This window comes from Ascidiella aspersa, chromosome 9 (genome assembly GCF_963924565.1).
Source record: "Ascidiella aspersa chromosome 9, kaAscAspe10.2, whole genome shotgun sequence".
Taxonomy (NCBI): Eukaryota; Metazoa; Chordata; class Ascidiacea; order Phlebobranchia; family Ascidiidae; genus Ascidiella; species Ascidiella aspersa.
This window is the reverse complement of record NC_139455.1, coordinates 511,443-530,788: the sequence shown is the minus strand read 5'-3', so window position 1 is coordinate 530,788 and position 19,346 is coordinate 511,443. Positions and strand designations below refer to the sequence as shown.

General features: G+C 36.2%; 1 protein-coding gene across 2 annotated transcripts; it reads right to left on the bottom strand.

Annotated features, from left to right (window-relative positions):
* Positions 1 to 957: 957 nt before the first annotated feature.
* LOC146131755 (uncharacterized) lies at positions 958 to 13,869 on the bottom strand. 2 transcript variants are annotated; one of them, XM_083397336.1, is made up of 16 exons: positions 13,823 to 13,869; positions 12,103 to 12,262; positions 11,294 to 11,424; positions 10,760 to 10,898; positions 9,963 to 10,159; positions 9,211 to 9,357; positions 7,873 to 8,076; positions 7,204 to 7,275; positions 5,677 to 5,751; positions 4,904 to 4,975; positions 4,510 to 4,620; positions 3,841 to 3,958; positions 2,887 to 3,084; positions 2,560 to 2,652; positions 1,946 to 2,035; positions 958 to 1,507 (listed from the first exon to the last, which is right to left on the bottom strand). In XM_083397336.1, exons 2-16 carry the CDS (start codon positions 12,257 to 12,259, stop codon positions 1,299 to 1,301), a joined length of 2,013 nt encoding a protein of 670 aa, XP_083253462.1. In that variant the 5' UTR covers positions 12,260 to 12,262; positions 13,823 to 13,869; the 3' UTR covers positions 958 to 1,298. The 2 variants fall into 2 exon arrangements, with proteins under 2 accessions (XP_083253462.1, XP_083253463.1); XM_083397337.1 differs by lacking the exon at positions 5,677 to 5,751.
* Positions 13,870 to 19,346: the final 5,477 nt, after the last annotated feature.

The window sequence follows — 19,346 nt, the reverse complement described above, 5'->3', positions numbered from 1 at the left end:
TGCTAAAGACCTTGTTTTTGTTCAGTTGCGGCATATGATTTTGTCAGCAGCAAAAATCGTCATAGTAGGAATAGCAATGGCCTTGTAAAAATTGGTAACATTTTCAACGTTTCGATTTTTTCTAGATTCATATTTCAATGTTTTAATGGTTCTTACTTTATGGGTTTTGATATTCATTCTACGTCTAACTACAACCTCCAGTCATTAGCTTAAGATTTATTCGAAACGTTCAAAATTATATTCTGTATGGGCTTTGATATTCATTATATGCCTACTACAACGTTGTGTTCCCTGATAAAATTTACCGATCTAACACAGTATTTTGTATATTTTACCACTTTTTTATAATAGATTTGTGCCAAATTTAAAGAAAAAATAGGTATTTTGTTGATGTCTTATATAACTTAAAAGTTGTAGATTGTGAATTTTAAGGTTAATGGCCCCGGGGAAAGATTAGATCATATCGGTTGAACGTCTTTGTTCTAACAGTGGTGTGTTATGCAACATCTGGATCCCCTGTTCACCTTGTAAGACAGACGCCGCTGGCTTACACTTCTATTTTTAATAAGTTTAGAAATGCACATAACAAATTAGCTTAGAACAGAAGCGATCAACAAAATGTGTCATGTTGGCGGTCAAAGAAAGCGTTTTTGTTTTCTGATATTTTGTAATTTTTTAGTTTCAGTTCATTTTTAACAAGGTGCTTCCACCTTAAGTTATACATACTAATATTACGTCTCTGTTAAAAATATAAACCCTATTATCTTGTTTGTAGGTTCTTTTGTTGGTCATTGGTGTTTTGATGGAAAGCAGGCCTCAGATTACTTCGTGTTCGTTTGTTTGTTGACTATTCCAGACGGTTACCATACTTACATTCAGCTATTTCTTCGTATTAACTTTCAACTGCAAATTGTTTCTTCATCTAAATGGAAGTTTTCAAATGGATCACGAAAGTCGTAGCTGCTTAATAGTTTATTACGCTTCAAAACAAGCACTTGTTAAGGGCACGTGGCAATAAGTCTGCATCAAAATACCAAAAGCTTTTAACTGCAAAGCCCAGTGGGAAGATCTTATTGGCATTTTGCGATTTCTGTTACAAGATCAAGCAACTATATAAGCGCGCAAAGTCGCAGTTACACAAAGAGACAATGTTCATTTTCTCATTTTTTTTTATAAAGAACTTTTATTGCGGGGAGTATTAATTTTTGGTGATATTGGGCCAATTATTTTAAGATAATGGATTACAGCGAAAATTTCACCAAAAATCTCTATTTTCTTGTAATGTTGTCGTTGCTGATCTAGCTAGTGATGAAGAGATCATCGCACGAAACATTTTCAGGGTCGTTCACGAACTTCCCAAGGGGGTAAGGTTTCCCCTCGCAGCAGTAGTGTGTTTTGGTGTCCATGATTGCTCCCCCACAACATACAGCGTTCTCCATAGGAATGGCTGAGGTTAAAGGTGTGCCCTCACAACACAGAGAGTCGGTGCTGTCCATTGCTGCCGCGCCTGGAACATACGATGCTTGGGGTTAGATACGAGCCGATACTCAATACCAAGTGATAGTACCGTTTAATATGAATCATTGTTTATGGACATGTTTGTCGAATTCTAAATCTAGAAATATGCCTTGGATTGAAAAGTGACATCCTTCAAATATAAAACTATAAGGGTTACTCCTTTTCGAACTTTCTGATGTCGCGTTATGACGTAATTTTGGGACATCATCTTCAAAAGACAATTTAAGGCGCCCGCTTAACAAAAATGAAGGATCGGCGCCTGTAGCGAGCAACATACTGTCCTAAGATCAGAGCCGATACCCGATGCCAAGTTGCAGAATCCGTACCCATTCAATATCAAGTTAATATGGAAATTTTCATCTGATATCACATTGCGATACTTTTAATTAAAATACCGGTTATATTGGAATGCATCGGTCATACTCACCACAGCAAACTGCGGTTGCGACATCGAACGAGGGGGAGACGGGAGCATCCTCGCAACAAATCGAAGTCATCACGTCGATCGCGATTAATCCTGAAACACAAGCAAGTTGGTGAAATCACCTCAAAAAAGTGGCTTCGCAAGCCGCTTATAAAGATGCTATTAGTCTCTATACAAGGAAAGGTTAAACTGCCAATCACCGACAAACCTAAAGCATCATACGGTGCAACATGTACTGGTTTGAGAATTTTTAATAAGGGAGATTGAACTATGTTAGCTAATTCATGAATGGTTAAACCTGTCATGTTTACAGCTGTACTTTATTTTGCCACGTGCCAGATACTTGGTATTATAATATATTGGTATTATAATATTAAAACATTATTTTGAGTTATTTATATAGTTATGCGTAAAAACACTGTTCTTTGCTATTTTGCAAATGGTAAAAGCGTAATTCTTTTAAAACTTGAATCTTGGTGAATTTTTGATCAGTTCTACAAGAACCTTAGGTGTGTTGTTAGAGCTTCTTCAAACGTTCAAACTGCAGCAAAACATGACTCTAACCGCTATATTTTCGTAAATAGTCGTAATTGTCTGTGACGTAACAGTAGACTTACCGCAACAAGCCGCGTCACTTGCATCGATGTTTCCGATCGGAACGACCACACCGTTGCAGCAAATGTAGTTGTTGGCGTCGTATGACTCAACTCCTGTGGGAAAGATTGAAACAAAATAAGTACACGTTTAAACGACAGGTGTCAACTGTATATTCAAAAGATAACTTTGATATTTCGATGAAAAATATGGCTTTCACTTTCTACCAATTACTCAAGTAAAAAACATATTTAAAATATAGGCACTAAGCACTTGCTGACCAATTAGAGCAAGGCACTGAATACTTGCTGACCAATCAAAGCAAGGCACTGAGCACTCAAATAACTTACCGCAGCACTTTGTATTGTTTCCCATCAAAGGAGCTGCTGTTTCGCCACAACAGATGGACACTGTTGCGTCAATGATGACGTCAGCACAGCAAGCGTTAGCCGGGTTAATATCCATGGGGATTCCCCCGCAGCAGAGGGTGCTTGTGCTGTCGATGACGATTGGACCGCAACATTGCGCAACAATCGGGTTAATGAAGCCTAAGGATTCAGATAAAGAAGATTGCTCAAGGCGTGTAAGGTTGTGGAGTAAGTTTGAAGGCGATAAGTCTGTTTTTACAATGGCTCTTTAAATATATTTCTACAACTACACGAAAAGAAAAACTAGATTTTTTTTTACGTAGTAAAATAAAGTTCATACAACTGTTTTTAAAAGCGTTTTTTTTAAATGAAGCCTACAAAATTCGCTAGCTGTTTAACAGCATCGTGTGATACTTAAGTAAATACAGAAAATATCATTTTATGAGACGTAATATTTAAGTTATGTAAACCTGAATTTAACTATGTGGTAAATACAACTTTATTCTGCTAAAGTATTAAGATACTCACCTTAAAAGCATAACGTTAATCAATATTGGTCAAGTTGCGTTTTTGATATTTGCCATAACTAAACAATTTAATATGTTTGCTGTTCTAAAATCACTTTTCGTTAATTAACCAGACTAACAAGACACAAACTGATCAAAGTTTGGTTTAATAATTTGAACAAAGGGGTATTGGACCTGGGTTTCCCTTTACGGCAAAAAATGTCAATGCTTGTCAGTCAAGTTGAAAAACGTGACAGCCGTAGATATGAACAAGTTGTAAAGTATAGAGAAAATGCCCAAACAGGTTCTTGAGCAAGGCTCGAACGTTTTTCACATAAAGATTGAACCTTTATGTTAGGCTCTGAAGGATTGAAAACATCCTTTGGCAATAGAAAGCGATATTCACAAAGTCTGCTTTATTTTTACTCACCAAGATCAACGATAATCCCGTCGCAGCAAGTCTGCGTGTCGTAATCGTAGGGAATAAGTGTGCTGGGGTCGGCGAAGTCCCCACAACATCTGGTGTGGTGGCTCACTTCGTCGGTGCCCTGAAAATAGATTAAATTGTTGTAAAAATATGGGATTAAAACTGTATTTCTATTTTTGTCTGATACGAATGTTATTTGTAGGACTACTTGCCTCGTTGGTTTAAAGGAAGCCATGATTTTTAAGTCTAGTGCTTTTAAATTGGTTTTATCTTGCGTCAAACTTAAGGCCAGTAACATTTTCATGTTTGTTTTTTTGGAATATTTTCTTGGAGCAAAACCACTTATGTACCTAAGATACTAGGACTTAACGATGAAACATGCAAATACACAATATGCATTCTGTTATAAAGCCCTTCCGAAATGGCATTGATCAACGATAGCGCCACATTTTACAAAGTACACAAGATGCTTTCGGAAAGGCTTACTGAAAATCAGTTGGCCTGATCAGAATCACACATATCCTTGGACTTAGTTACATGCTCATATATCCGAAGCCTAACAGTTAAATATAGCATTAAACTTATTTTGTAAAGGCTAAAAACCATCTATTCAGCAGCTTATTAAACTGGCAGATGCGGCTGGTTTGTTTGGACCGACTGAGTTTGACTTACATTTGGTCCAGTGATGATAGGGTTGGGGTAGACGGTTGATCCGCAGCAAGTTTGAACGTAAGAGTCGAAAGGAACGTCCACGCAGCATTCTGGCCAAGTATAGTTGTGACCCTGCGATGGAACATTACTTTTACAGATCTTATTCAAGTTTCCGGTAGCAGCTACATACAGAGTACAAATTTAAACCAACTTGAAATGCAACGCTTTTTTAAAGACCTTCATTTTAATAAAAATAAAAGTAACCATTTTAAAACCAATTTTATAAAAGTTCGAAAAGCTATTGGTCATGATTTCACGCTCAAGTTTTTGTTCGTTGAAAAACATCCATTCCCACAGATAGCTCCTTCACAGGCCAGTTATAGGTTGATAGAAGTAAATGTTGTTGGTTACTTACACTGACGACTCCAGCGCAGCAGACTTGGTTCTCTGTGAAGTATCCAACATCTAGGCAACAAGCGTCCCCGTCCTTTGCACAAAAACAACGTTAAACTCATACAAAAGCTTTCAAGAGAAACAAGCAGGTTATGAGAGTTTTGTTGCCGTTAAACCATTTGCTAGTTTCAATCAAAATCAGCTGCGAAAGTAAATGTTAATGTTTAAGTCGAGGTGGTAAGAATATCAAAGCTCATATAGAAGTGAGTAGTATTTTGTGAACGTCTCAATAAGTCCTAATATATTAATGGAGGTTGTAATTAGACGTAGAATGAATATCAAAGCCCAATAAATTAGCTAAAAACTTTAAATGTTTGGAATATCTCTATTGAAGTTTGGTTAAAAATGAATTTAGGGATGTTACAAATGTCCAAATGGCTACCTTTATCTGCATTGATTATATATTCCTACTAATCTAATTAAACCTCGGCCACCATTATGCTCCAACGGTTTTTAATTAAATATTAAATTTTACTAGGTCAACACAACTTCATCGACCATTACTCTTTATGTTTTGTTTTAGATTTTTTTGAAATGTGTTTTTGCGAACACATTAAGTTTTTTTTTACAAAGTTTGAATTTTGAGACACAAACTTTAATCTGTATGAAAAATATACGAAATACGGTAAAATTCCTTCAAAACGGATAGTATCTACAACTTGGTGCAAAAAAAAAATGAATGAAAGAATGAGTTGCAAAATGTCACCCAAAGCATGAAAATGAATGTTTACGTACAACGATGAGCCCAGCGCAGCAAACTTGGCTGTTATTGGCGTAGAATCCTACATCACCGCAGCAAGTGTCCCCGAGCTAAACAAATGGAACGAATTGGATGTTTCTGGTAAAATTGTTGTTGAAACATGCAAAGCGACACCAAAGCTGGATGAACAAGTCGAATCACACAAACATCTAGAGCAGTTCACATTTCACACCACCAGGATAAATTGCCCAGGGCGCCGAACCCAAACCGGAATTTGTAAATCTGTTCTGGGCCATTTTTTTCCCGAAACGTTTTTTGTAAGATTTTCTGGAACTGAACCGAATATTTTAAAAGAAAAAAAAGCAGTTCCCATCTTGTGTCTGAACCGGGACTTAGCAAACCGGTTTTGAAAATAAATTGTAGTCGAACCTGAACCGGAAAAGTCAAACGGTTCGATTTTTTGTTTTTACTTCAATTTTTTGTTAGTGCTTGAAAATTGTTGGGACATCCAATCCAACATTTCCTTTCACATTTAATAAAAAACAAGGGATTTCCCCGGTTATTACTCGCATCCAGTGACGTCATTTGGGGATTTTCCGGTTATTTGTGTTTTTAAGAGTCTTAATAAAAATTGAAGGATTTGTGTTCAGACCAAATATCACCCAGTTACGTCACTGGTTACGTCACCGTACTTACAATCAGTGGATTTCCGGTACTTTTCCGGAATTTTTGCAAAATTTACTATTTGTTTTGCTGAATGACTTATAATGTCTTTGAGAAAAAAATGAGCAGAAAAAATTGAAACACCGCATTGAAAAATCATCTGTATTTTTTATGTTGTAATTATTATCGAGAGAAACTTATTTCACTGATCGAATTAAGGAGTTAGATTCCATTCCAGGGTTTAAAGGCCCACCATATCGAACAACCCCTGAAAAAATCGACAAACTGCGCAGAATATGTCATAAAACTCAATATTTTGCTTTGTCATGCAAAACGTCACCACAGCACCGCGATTTCGCTGATTCATGCAAAGTTTTGTGGAGTTTACGTACAACGACGAGGCCAGCACAGCAAACTTGGCTGTTATTGGCGAAGAAACCCGAATCACCACAGCAAGTATCCCCAGACTGCGCAAAAGCCACAGATAGTTAAAATAATGCATTTCTACTAAAGAAAACCGCTAAAAAGACTTTAAAGCCACAATGTCAGTGATAAGTTCTACTGTTGAATAAAAAGGATTCTAAAGTTTTCATAAAAGGGTAAACTAGCCACACTAATCTTAAGAAAGTTAATAAACGGCCGTGATAAGCATCAAGGGCCAGGGGTTGTACAAGAAAATATGAAAAAGCTATGACTTTTTTAAAAAAAATAGGCCTTTGCTTTGAATTATAATAATCGAGCTTTCAAGCGCGATGCGTACAGTCTACAGTTATGAAAAAAGCAAAATATAGGAGAACTAAATGATAAAAGTTTTGACAGCGCATATAAACACCTTATGATTACACAAAGAAGATATGAAAGTAGATTAGCGTTCAAAGTTTAAAGCGTTTTTAACTTACACTGACGAGTCCGACGCAGCAAACTTGGTTTTCCATGAAATAACCAACATCTCCACAACAGGAATCTCCGGGCTACACAAAAAATAATGTTTAAAGATTTTGGTTCCAATTCTTCCTCTATGTGCTGTTACCAATAAGCTAGATCTACGGATTAAATCTAGTGATATAATCAAATGTGATCCAGAAAGCCGTATGTTACAAAACTAATTAAAATTACCACCTTGACATATTGTATAAAAGCAAATTTTTGCGGATATGCTATTTTTAATTTGTGAAAATAAATAGCATTTTAATAAAACATTAAAAATTTGTTATCTCTTTTTAGACACTTTATAATCAATGTAATATTTACTTGAAGAAAACACTAAAAATTAGGTTTTAAAGTTTTGAAAACGTAAGAAAATCCATAAAATAGTGTTTTTTTAGAACACTATATACGGATCTGTTCATAAGTTTAATGGTGAAAATAACGGCCCAAATGGACGTAAAAAGCGACATGCTTTATTATTCAAACGTTTTGGCTAAAATGTATATAAACGGGTGTAACTGATGATGGCATGAGCATTTGCCGAAACGTTTGAACAATAAAAATTTAAGGAAACAATAAAGATTAGTTATTTTGCTTAAAAAAAAGTTAACTTCAAAATCAGGGGCGTTATTTATACTTACAACGACGACTCCGTTGCAGCACACATATCCTACAGAGAAGTAAGGCGCGTCATTACAGCAAGCATCACCATCAAGCAGTTTATCGTAGACGACCAAGGCACAACATTGTGAAGCAGCGCTGAAGTAAGGTGCAGTTCCACAACACTGGTCGCCTGATACCGCTGGATCGTACACTACAGTACCACAGCACAACTCTCCGACCGCCTGGCACAAGTAAACAACGTGTTGGAAGCAAAAACTACATGAATAGGATATTACCTGCAGAATACTCAAATCTAGCAAATCAGGTCCGACACATTTCATTTTTAATTGTGTATGACCTGAATTGCCAGCTTCGTTAAAGTATTGTGCTGTTACTGATCAGGAATCTAGGAATTAACTGGTCACTTTCAATAAATATGGAAAACGAAAAGCAAAGGTGTTTGGCGTATTGCTAAAACATAAAATTGTAATGTGTGTTTTTGCCACACAAAGCACCACATTTCATAAATCCGACCGCCTGGCACAAGCAAGCATAGTTTGATATAATGTACATTACCTGGAGCATAAAGGTTGGAGATTTTAGAGCAATCACGGACTTGGTTCACTCTAAAATGGTGTGTAATAGGCCAGATCTGCTGGTTAAACGTGAGAAACGCTTTAAACGTCAAACACAGCGAACCAACTGCGGTTTCAGATGTGATTAATTGCATTCTGATTGCTTACAAATGGCGCAAACACTTGGTAATTACGCCACCTGATTCAGCGGCTTTGCCAAGCTTTGAGTGGCGCAAGAACTGGAAAGTACGTGCCTTTGCTTGGCAGGCGAGACAAAATCATTTCCTGTATTCGGGATGTAGAACGTTTCACAGTAACTTCTTGTTTGGGGTCAATGGTGAGCTAAACGCTTACACCTTGCCGTGCTTTGTACGACCAAATGACTAACACCAAGTTATTTAAACGTACTAAGAATACCAGGCCAATATAAAAGTAGGTGGAATTTTGACACCGTTTCGAATATCTTTTTATTGTATGTTGAAAAATAATAAAGATATATTGGAAACGTTCAACATGCTACCTACTATATGAGCATTGATATTCGTTCTACGTCTAAATTACTTGGCGTAAGTCATTTAGGCAAACTATTGACTTTTTTAGTAAATTGTAAATATTTTTCTGCCGTTTTCTATTGTGGTTTACCAAAAATGACTGAAATTTTATTTTCTGCTTTAAAACAAACATAGTCGGGTGTGGCAATATTTGATCCAAGTTTGTGCAACATTTACTTGTACAAAATAGGTACTGTAATCAACTGATGCCAGACTGACGTCTATTGTGTATAGTTTGATTGTTGCTTACATCAGGAATCTTATCTGATACAACTCCTCCGCAGCAAACTTGAGAGCTTGGGTCGTACACAGAGTAGATTCCATTAACAGAAACACAACAAGCTGCATCAACTCCGACCGTTACGTTGGCTGCGACCAGCACGTTTCCACAGCACACCTGACAAACAAGTTGTTATGAGAGGGATCGTGTATGCTGAGGAAAATGTATGTTGTCGATTTGGTTTAATCTTTCAGGATACACGAACTAATAAAAATCGTGTTAATTGCAACATTGCTTATAGTCAGAGGTTGAAGGTTGCTGTTGAGCTTTTTACACAAAATTATTACCTTTTGTGTTGGGTTTGTATAGTTTATTTGCATTATCAACTACGCACGGTTTTTAGCCTATTCAAGGAAAAAAAACTTTAGGCGATTTAATATTTTTGGGGTGTTTTAATAATGGATGAAAGCAAGATAAAAAACTAATCTAAGATGTAGCTTTATACCTTTTTTTACTTCTACACCATATTGAAACTTTTTCTTGAGCAAAAACAAATATCTTGATAAGTCCATGTAAATTATCGGATACAAATTGCAAAGCAAGAAGAAATTTAGTTTAAACTAACTATACGTTAACAAAGCAAAACGAAATGTGACGTCAAAAACCAATATCACTTGGTGTGACGTCAAACAAGATGACGCCACGTGTGACGCCACAATCAACCAGTCAGGTGTGACATCACAGTAGGTATAAATTAATGCAGTGAGTGTGAGTTGTCTTACCTGTGAGTTGAGATCGTAGACCACTCCATTGCAGCAACCTTGCGTTTGTGTGTCGTAAGGGGTTCTAACCCCGCCGCCGATACAACAGCCAGCCATCACCTCGGGAACCATCAGTATTACACCGTTCTGGCAAGGACATGAGGCCACCCTTCGGTCGTAAGATGATGGACCACAGCAGGAAGTGTGAGCGGTGTCACCTGTGGAAACAAGCATAGTGTGGGTTTGGAGGTATATTCTGACACTTAGTGGCTTGCGAAAAATTGTAAAGTGTAGGCCGTGTCGCCTGTGGATAGTACAACTAGTATAGTGTGGTTTTGGAGGTATATTGTGATATTGTGAGGCCTGGGAAATAATGTATAGGCCGTGTCACTTGTACAAAGTTAATCAAGTCTATAACGTCGGTTTGGATGCACATTGTGCTAGTTTGTGGCCTGTGAAAATTTTGTTGGAGTGTAGGACGTGTCAGCTGGTCAAAGTAAACAAGTATAGTGTTTATTTGAAGGTATATTGCCATTGTTTGTTGTGTGGCCTGCGAAAAACTTGTGTATGTGTAGTAGGCAGAGTGCCACCTGTGGAAAGTTAAACAAGTCTTTAATCTTTATTGATATCCGTATTTGTCAAGCTCGAAATCAGGTGGAACTTTGGAGCGACAACTTTTATTACAAGGTTGCCTACATTATTACAATACAACTTGACTCAAACAGTGCCATCGGTTTCCAGTATATTTGTATCCACAATAGGAACTCTAACCTAAGAGCTCTTGTGCTGCGATTATTCTGCCAACAAAATCCCCTCACCAGCGAAAACGACGTTTCCCTCACAGCACATCTCGGTGAGTGAGTTGAAGATCTGGGGCGGTCCGGGCCAGCCCTGGCAGCAGCTGAGTCGCGAGTCGTTGACTGAGTAGTAAACATCGCTGCCACAGCAAATAGCGCCCTGTGAGAAATAAGAGAATGTTGTTGAAAATACCACGGTGGTTATAATGTCATTTTTCGCATTTACTTTCACCATATGTTAAATATTTTTTTAGATGCCTGTTTTCTTCTTGTTTTTTGGTAATAACGATTCTTCGGCGCTTTTGGCTAGGTTACATTAATATATTTATTCTTACGCAAGAATATCAAATCAGTTTTACTCGACAACATTAATGGTTAAAGCTTTCAGTCTTTCTCCGAGGCACGAAATTTTACTTACTTCTATATGGGCATTGATATTACTACTTCGTCATTCAAAGTTTGAAGAATAATGGCTGGATGTTGTAGTTAGACGTAGAAGGTATACTACTATATGGGATTTTATATTTCAACAACTATCTTCAAACTGGCTCTTACGTCGACATTGTCGTAGGCCTTCCAGTCGTTCATCCAGTTGCAGCAGATTTCAGTAGCAGGGTCGTAAGGGACTCCGTATTGTTCGTTGCCGCAACATTTATCTCCACCAGCGATTGGTACCAAAGCACCTCCTGTGCAAATATAAGTACGGTTAATATACGCTTGCTACCAGGCATGTTAGGGTTAGGGTTTTTGTTTTTATTTTCTGTGCCGGCGTTTTGATAACCGATAAGTTACGCGTTTATTTATTTCTCCGTCTTTCTCTCAAAGAAAGTGATTATTTTTTCTGTCTGGGAGCACACAGCTTTCTTTTTTTTCAATTTTAGCTTATTGAGCAACTGTTCGCTTATGAGGGAGCAGTGTTAGTGAATTGTGCGCAAATGTTTTCTGTTTCTTGTTACATACAAAGGTATGGCGAACCGCAGATAAACGGGTCACTGTTCCACTGACGCGTTCAAAAACAAGAAAAATTTGAATTTTAAATATCCAAGTATAATGCGGGATCAGGCGTTTGTCAAACGAATATATATTGCGCCTATTCTAATATATTCAGCTCCCTAATCGATTGAAATCTTATTTGAAAGAACACATCGGTAATAAAAATATTCAATCTTTGTAAATGGCCGTATTCCTATCTAAGTAGGGAATTTATGTGGTACAATATAAAGGCAAACTGGATTGAAATCTCGTTTCTACTTTAACCTGATGAAGCACGGTTGTGCGAAAGTCAAGATTTGAATACAATAAGTCGTTAAGCAATGCTATTACCATATCGATAATAATCAAACCGTACAACTTTTACAACTTACCGCAGCAGAAGAACACACATGTGTCGTAATCTGTGATGACCCCGGAAACATTGCATGTCTTGATCTCTCGCTTGCACCGGCCAATCGACCGCTCGTCCTGTGCGTGAACGAACCCAAGTACAAGGAGGAAGGCAAGGGCGAAAATAAACGACTTCATTATCTGGAAGTAACGAACTTGCTGTGAGTCTGTGTATGTAAACAAGGGGTGGGAACCTGCGTGGAGCGCACACCATTTTGTTGGTAAAAATCATATTTAACGTAATTACTAAGTTAACAGGGGTGTTAATACATGAATCACACATTATTTTTGCAGGTAAAAATCATGAAAATGGTTACAGTCAGTTAGTTTTATCTGTGATCCCTCCAGTTGTAAATTAGACCTTTTGATGCAGTTTTTTGTGCCACAACAATTTGACGCGACATGCTGCAAAACCTGCTCTGATTTAAACCGTAGGTTTAAGCGTAAAAAGACAAATCACAAAGTATTTTAGCTGCTTGTCGTGCACGGGTGCAGATGAGCGACATATGGCATGTTTTAAGAAATCACGAAATTATTTTTCATTAACGAAATTTCGGAATTATTTTCATTAAAGAAAATACGATTTCTTTTTGTTGTTTATTTTTTAAGAAATCCTGGATTTATTTTTATAAAGAAAATTAAATTTATTAATTTTTTCCTAAATTGGAATTCGTTTTTTTTTTTAGAAAATTGTATGTATATTTTTCTTTTCTCGATAAATTGTTAGGCTATAGGCGATGCTGTTTTAAATGCAATCAATTTTTTTACTTCTCTTTAAAAATGAAAACGTTCTAGCCGCGAGCGAATGACTTGACACGTATATTTATTGGAGTTTATTATTTCCGATTCCGGCCCAGTATTGTTATTATCGTAGCGCACAAACTGCTTTAAGAACAAACAATTTTAATAAAATTTACTCAAACAAACTAGAAAATAATTGAATATAAATTTGCTCAGAGCGTCAAAGTTTAAGGAAAAAGTAAAAAAAAACTTAGAATTTGGATTGATCCGAAAAAGGTATTAACTCGCGACAAGCGAAACTTCGCTTAGTTTATCTTCTGTAAGACTCAGAGGCTGCTTGCGTACCATTTTTACGCACCAATACACACGAACTATATTGGACCGACTATGAATTGGTGCGTTTTTACACCACAAAAAAACTTTTAACCCCCAGAAAAAACTCCAAAATATCAACGTTTATTTGCTACGAGCATTTAACAAACCTAGACCAGCTTTATCCAGTAAAATTACGCAATATTTTCACTACATAGAAAATACTTTAAACTCCCGCAATTGAAAAGAACAAAATTGCGACTTGTCCCTTAAAGACAAACTACAATATAGACAACTTTTGTTACATTTTCAGGCGATTTTATTTTCAAACTTTTAATAAAAGCGTTCAAAATGCCACTCGCCCTGAATAAATATCTACTCCTTTTTGTTATAAATAAAATGATTAAAAGTTTTTCCAAACGATATTGATGTAACTTTAAAATAGCCTTAATTGCTCAGGAATAAATCGGGTTAGGAATAAAAATAAAAATACGTTCATGTCCACGCTTTGATTAAATAGGACATTCTAATTAACATTGAAGACATAATCTTTAGTTCATAAAAAACATAGAAAACAGCCTTAATATAATTAAAATCTCGATATAACTTTAAAATATTCAGCTCAGAAAAACACGAAGCTTTACGTACCTCTGCGATGACGAACCGACGCGATGACGTTGATTCCAAGATGAGATGTGACGTTTTTGGATGAGATCGTCAGCTTTTATAGAGTGTGTGAGGCTTGTGAAGAAGTTTGTTGAACCAGTCGGACAGGTTGGTCTGCAGCTTTGCACGAGCATTTCGTCGGTGCGGGATTACAGTGATTCCTAGAAACTCAGCGCCGAAAATTGGATTTGTAGACGAACCACGTCTTACAACTTCAACGCAACTGCTAGGTCGGCGATTATTTGAAGATTAACAGCAGTTGAAGGTGTTCCGCTTGTAAGTTATGCAGGTGTTTAGACATAACAACGGACAATGCGTCCTTTCAGACCAAAAGTTGGACTTTCACAAGACGTTTATATGAAGACTAAACACGGATCTGTTCATTATCTTCAGTAGAAAAATAATGGCCAAAATAAATGATGAAATATTCATTCTTTTATTTGCATACGTTTCAGCAATTTTTCACTAAAGATGGCATAAGCACTTGTCGAAACGTATGCAAAAAAAGAATGAATCTTTTATCATTTATTTGCCACTATTTTTCTACTGAAGAACACAAGACATTATTTTAGAATTTAAAAACATAAACTTCCTCAACATCGATTCGGCGCATTTTGTTTTGAAAAGCAAAACATTTCGCCTCGTGCTATTGACGTAACAATGGGCCATCTATTCTTGATAAAACTAGGTTTGAAAAAGTAGTTTACATCCTGTAGATCACTTCAGATTGGTTTATTTTAAGATAAAAATACCTTTTCATGTGAAGGACCCTGTGCCGTTTTAACAAAAAATTTGACAAAATATTTTAGCTAAAATGCAAATTTAAAAGTTTTAATAAATAATTTAAAGGCATATTATTGGATAAAATAGACATATGTTACTATAAGGATAAGAAAAGTTATTTTTGAAAAGTTACAATTCTTATAAGATTTTATAGCTTCTTGTTTTTTCCGGGTTGTTATGTAAAAATTCAGCCGAAGTATGATAAGAATTACAAGGTTGCAGTCTGCCTGATTGCTCGGGGCGGGACAACACAAAACACGTCGATGTAAAGGTTAAGACGTGATTTAGGTTTAAGATGTAAACTTTGTGGAACACGGAGTTTACTCAAGAACCCACGAACGCACTAACATTCGCCTTCTGCGCAAGAACTGCGCCTTTCTTGGCTCGCCAATGTTTAGTGACTCAATCAATGCAATCTGCAACTGAAGCCACGAATTTCGAACATGGCGTTTACCTTATCAACACTAAAAACTACATTTTTGTCCCCCATCCGTCTGTTTCTGTCCTTTCGTTTGTTTGTCTGTCCGTCTGGTTGCCGGCCTTCTGTTTATCTTCCCTTTTGTCTGTCTGTCCTTCTGTTTGTCTGTCTTTCTATTTGTCTATCCTTTGGTCTGTCTGTCCTTTTTTCTGCCGTCTGTTGTCTGCCGTCTGTTGTCTGTCCGTCTGTTGTTTGCCCTCCTGTCTGTCTGTCCGCCTGTCCTTCTGTTCGTCTGTCTGTCCGTCTGTTTGTTTAACCTTCTGTTCGTCTGTCTGTCCGTCTTTCCTTCTGAATGATCTGTCTACAATTTTTTATGAAAATATGTTTAGTTTTATCTGATATGAGAGCAGGGGCGTCAAATATTGAGGACCAATGAAAGGGGCTACCACGTGAAACACTGTACACCACTTTTAGTAAAGGATGTTGTTATTTTTTTTATTCCTATTACAGTAAAATACCTCAATTTGTTTTCGTCGCTTTTTACTTTGAAGTCATGTTACGATGTATAGGAATTCAATTGTTTAAATATAATCCTTTCTATGCACAGCATTTTATTCTAATATTTAAAGTAAAGAGGCGTAGTTTTATTAATTTTACCTCGTAATTAAATTTCGTTGCCGTTCGGGAACTAGGTTTATTAGAATGCACATTTTGGTCACGGACTTGCAAATTAACACTCAACTTCCAGTGTTTATAAGGTTATGGCTTATGTATAGGCCTATGCACAAAGGATCAATGATAAATTGTACATACATATATGTTATGTATGTAAGAGGTGCTTCTTTGTTGCAGAACCACTTTATGCAATTTGCTAGACAATTGGCTTTTTATAAGGATTTGTAGGAAACACACAGTGAAAACATAATTAGCCCAAAGTTATCGTTTTCAATTGGCACTTTAGAATTTTTAATCGTCTTGTTATGTCCTTAATGTTTTTAGCCAAATTTTCGCTGCTGATCGGAGGAATCTCAACATCTGGGTTTTGGTCAAATTAAAAGTGCGCAAATAAGCTTCGAAAAGCAGGAATCGTGCGAAGATTGCCAAAAGCCGGCGATTAAGCCATTAAGAGCGGTTTGCAATTGGACGGGCAGCTCGTTTTGCGGGCTGTAGGAATCGCAGAGCTTCTAAACGAGCAAGTTGCGATGTTACGCAATCCTTCGATCCACGTGGTGTGGGTTGCACGCGGTGATACGGCTCTAGAGTTACGAGGTGATTAAGTGGTTGGGACACGTGTAGTTAAGTGCTGGTCGTTCACAGCAGAGCTTGTATTTCTTGTTTCCCGTTAGAAGACGGAGCTTGTTTATGAAAGTGAACCTCAATTCGAGTTAAATCGTTGTAATTCCCTTAAGACGTCAACTCGGGCTAAATTGGAATGTGCAAATGAATTTACACAAATTTAAATATAAAGTAAGGCCAGTGGCAAAAAAAAAAAATAAGGTCACAGTGAGCAAAAGATGCATTAAATACTAACTGTACTTAAAATAAACAATAAAACACAAAGTTTGAAAGCCCGAGTGACACACTGGATCACACAAAACGGAATGCATTTAATTTTTTAATTTGCTAATAATACCTGCTGTGTTATGTCAACCTTCTGGTATTTTAGTCAAAAATTAACACAAATTGAATAAAAAGATTACCTTTTAAATGAACATCATAAAAAAATAATTAATCATTAACACTAAAAATAAAAATTATATAAACAGATTTTGTATTTTTAATTTTATGATCTGATGTCTTGCAAAGGCAACAATATCCATATATTTAAGGTAAAATGACTTTTTTTAATAAAGAGTCGCAAGCGAGGTTTAATGCGTAATAATAACTGGTCAGTCAAGTATTTCAGTCTTCAATTCCCATTGTAAGAATCCAATGGGTTGTAGTATTAAATCGCACCATGCGACGCGCCCTGTACTGGTTTTTCATAATTTTTAATATATTTATTCCGTTTCACAAGTAATGTAAATTGTTACCGTGAATTACATTTTTGATTTGTCATCTCGAAAATTCGTAATTCAATGAAAATATAAAGCGGTTAAGAAATTCACGTTGTTCCATTTGCAGAAATTCAGTTTTTACAGTAACTTAAACAATGGATTTGGCTTGTTTCGCTTTTTAAGTTAACTTATTATAAATGCTTTGCTTTATCCCAAGTTACCACTATAAAACCGAAACCTCAACTAAACCCCGATTTCTAAGTCTTCTATAAGCAACTTGATATTTAATTATTATTCTTTGTTTGTTCTTAACATTCATTCGATTTCAAACACATTTTTCAAAGTTAAGTTTGGTGGCTTCCTTTTTTGACAATATTGTTCCACTGGAGGTCGCAACAGATTAATACGAAGCGACTATTTAAAAAAAATAGGCAAAAAAAGAGGGTCGTCGCAAGTCACCAAACTGCGAATAATATTACATGGTTGGGAAATTTTCCACCACATGCTATTCCACCTTTATAATGTGCGCGTCGTACTCGGTACTCTGGAAGACTTACTCGAGTCCGACTCCGCAACCCTGAATATTTCAATTAATTAAAGATGCCTGTTTAATATTTGACTATTTCTATCTTAGAACAGCAAATAATCTAGCAAAGCTAGCAATTCAGGTCAGACACATGAACCAGATCTTAAAAGATATATATATATTAAATCTGATATCTTTTAAGATCTGGTTAATGTGTCTGACCTGAATTGCTAGCTTTGCTAGATTATTTTGTTGTTACTGATCAGGAATTAAGGTCGACATTTATCTTGCAAGGGTCAAGGTGATTTCTATTTTTCACATATTCAGTGAAACATTCTATCTTAGAAGGCTGAAATACAACAAACACGGACAACGTGTTAGAGGTAGAGGTCTCTACATATTTCTTTATTTGGCGAAAATAAATTGCTGCATATTGTTAAAATGGTCAACAGTACATCCTTGTTTAATGAAAGAGATTTAAACTGTGTGCATATTAAAAAGCGCATTTTATCACAATACAACCGTGATATCAGATGCTCTGTAGGCAATTTTATTATATAACACAGGTTCCATTTAATATACTTTTGCTGCCAGGCATTGCATCAATTAAGTATTATTATAGAAATATTCTTCCGGCAAATATTTTTTTATTATATATACCGACGTTTTGATAACCTCTACAAGAAGTTGGTGGGTGCGCAAGTAATGTTTCTGAAAATATTTTTATCTCGTATTTAAAGCAAATAGCACTTTGATGTAGCATTCTTCGCCACAGACTGCGATTTAAGCTGTATTGTTCTAGGCTACTTGCTTCATTCAGCAGCAAAAACACATCAACAATGCTCTTGTCACAAACTGAACAAAAAGGGGAACACAATAAGAGATTTACACAAAAATGTACAAATTGGGCTATAAAATTGTTTCTGATCATAAAGTAACAACATAACTAACAGGTATTACTCTACTAATGTTTAAAAGTTGATAGTTACAAAACAGCTACACAAAGGTTTTTTTTAATTTCTAGTTAGCGAGCATCATTTCAATTTTTCCATTTTTACAATTAAACAGTTCTTAAAAACCTACACGGGAAATGTTTATCAGTGCAATGATACTGTAACTAGGAAAAAAATTATATATAGCAACTAAACAGGTTCAATTAGCATTAATGTGTATTTATGTTTTGTTGATTGCTATGAACATATATGTGAAAGCTTTGCAATATTACAACCCATTTGGTGCTTACAATAGCACCTTCTCCGAACTACTCCGTTCTCTAAATTTGTTGGTGATTTTACATTTCCACGAAACTTTACTGGTTCGCGTCATTTTGCAAAGTAACGCTTTTTTTTAGTTTAAGCGTTTATCGCGAAAATGCTGTTCTTTCAGAGAACAAATGTCAACTCAGTGCATGTGTTTTTATAACGCAAATTGCTATATGAACGGTACACTTTAAAATGTAAACTTATATTTTCGCGAAATAGGTATTCTTGATTCTTAGATCATCTTTTCGCCAAAACGTTTCTGCGTAGAACCGAAACAAGTTAGACAAGCCCTATAATTACATTTTTAATTAAAAGTTTGTTTTGATGCTTACGCCAGCGTTTTAACTTGAGTTCGAAAGGATTAATCTACTTATAGATTCGCGTCAAGCTTTACTCATGTGCGCAACAATGTTGAAAAAGTTGTTGGAAACTTCGCAAACAGCATAAAACTACGACCGAAAAACCCAAAAATTACAAATTGCCTGTGCTTTGCGGTAATAGTATGTTTATGGGTTAAGCA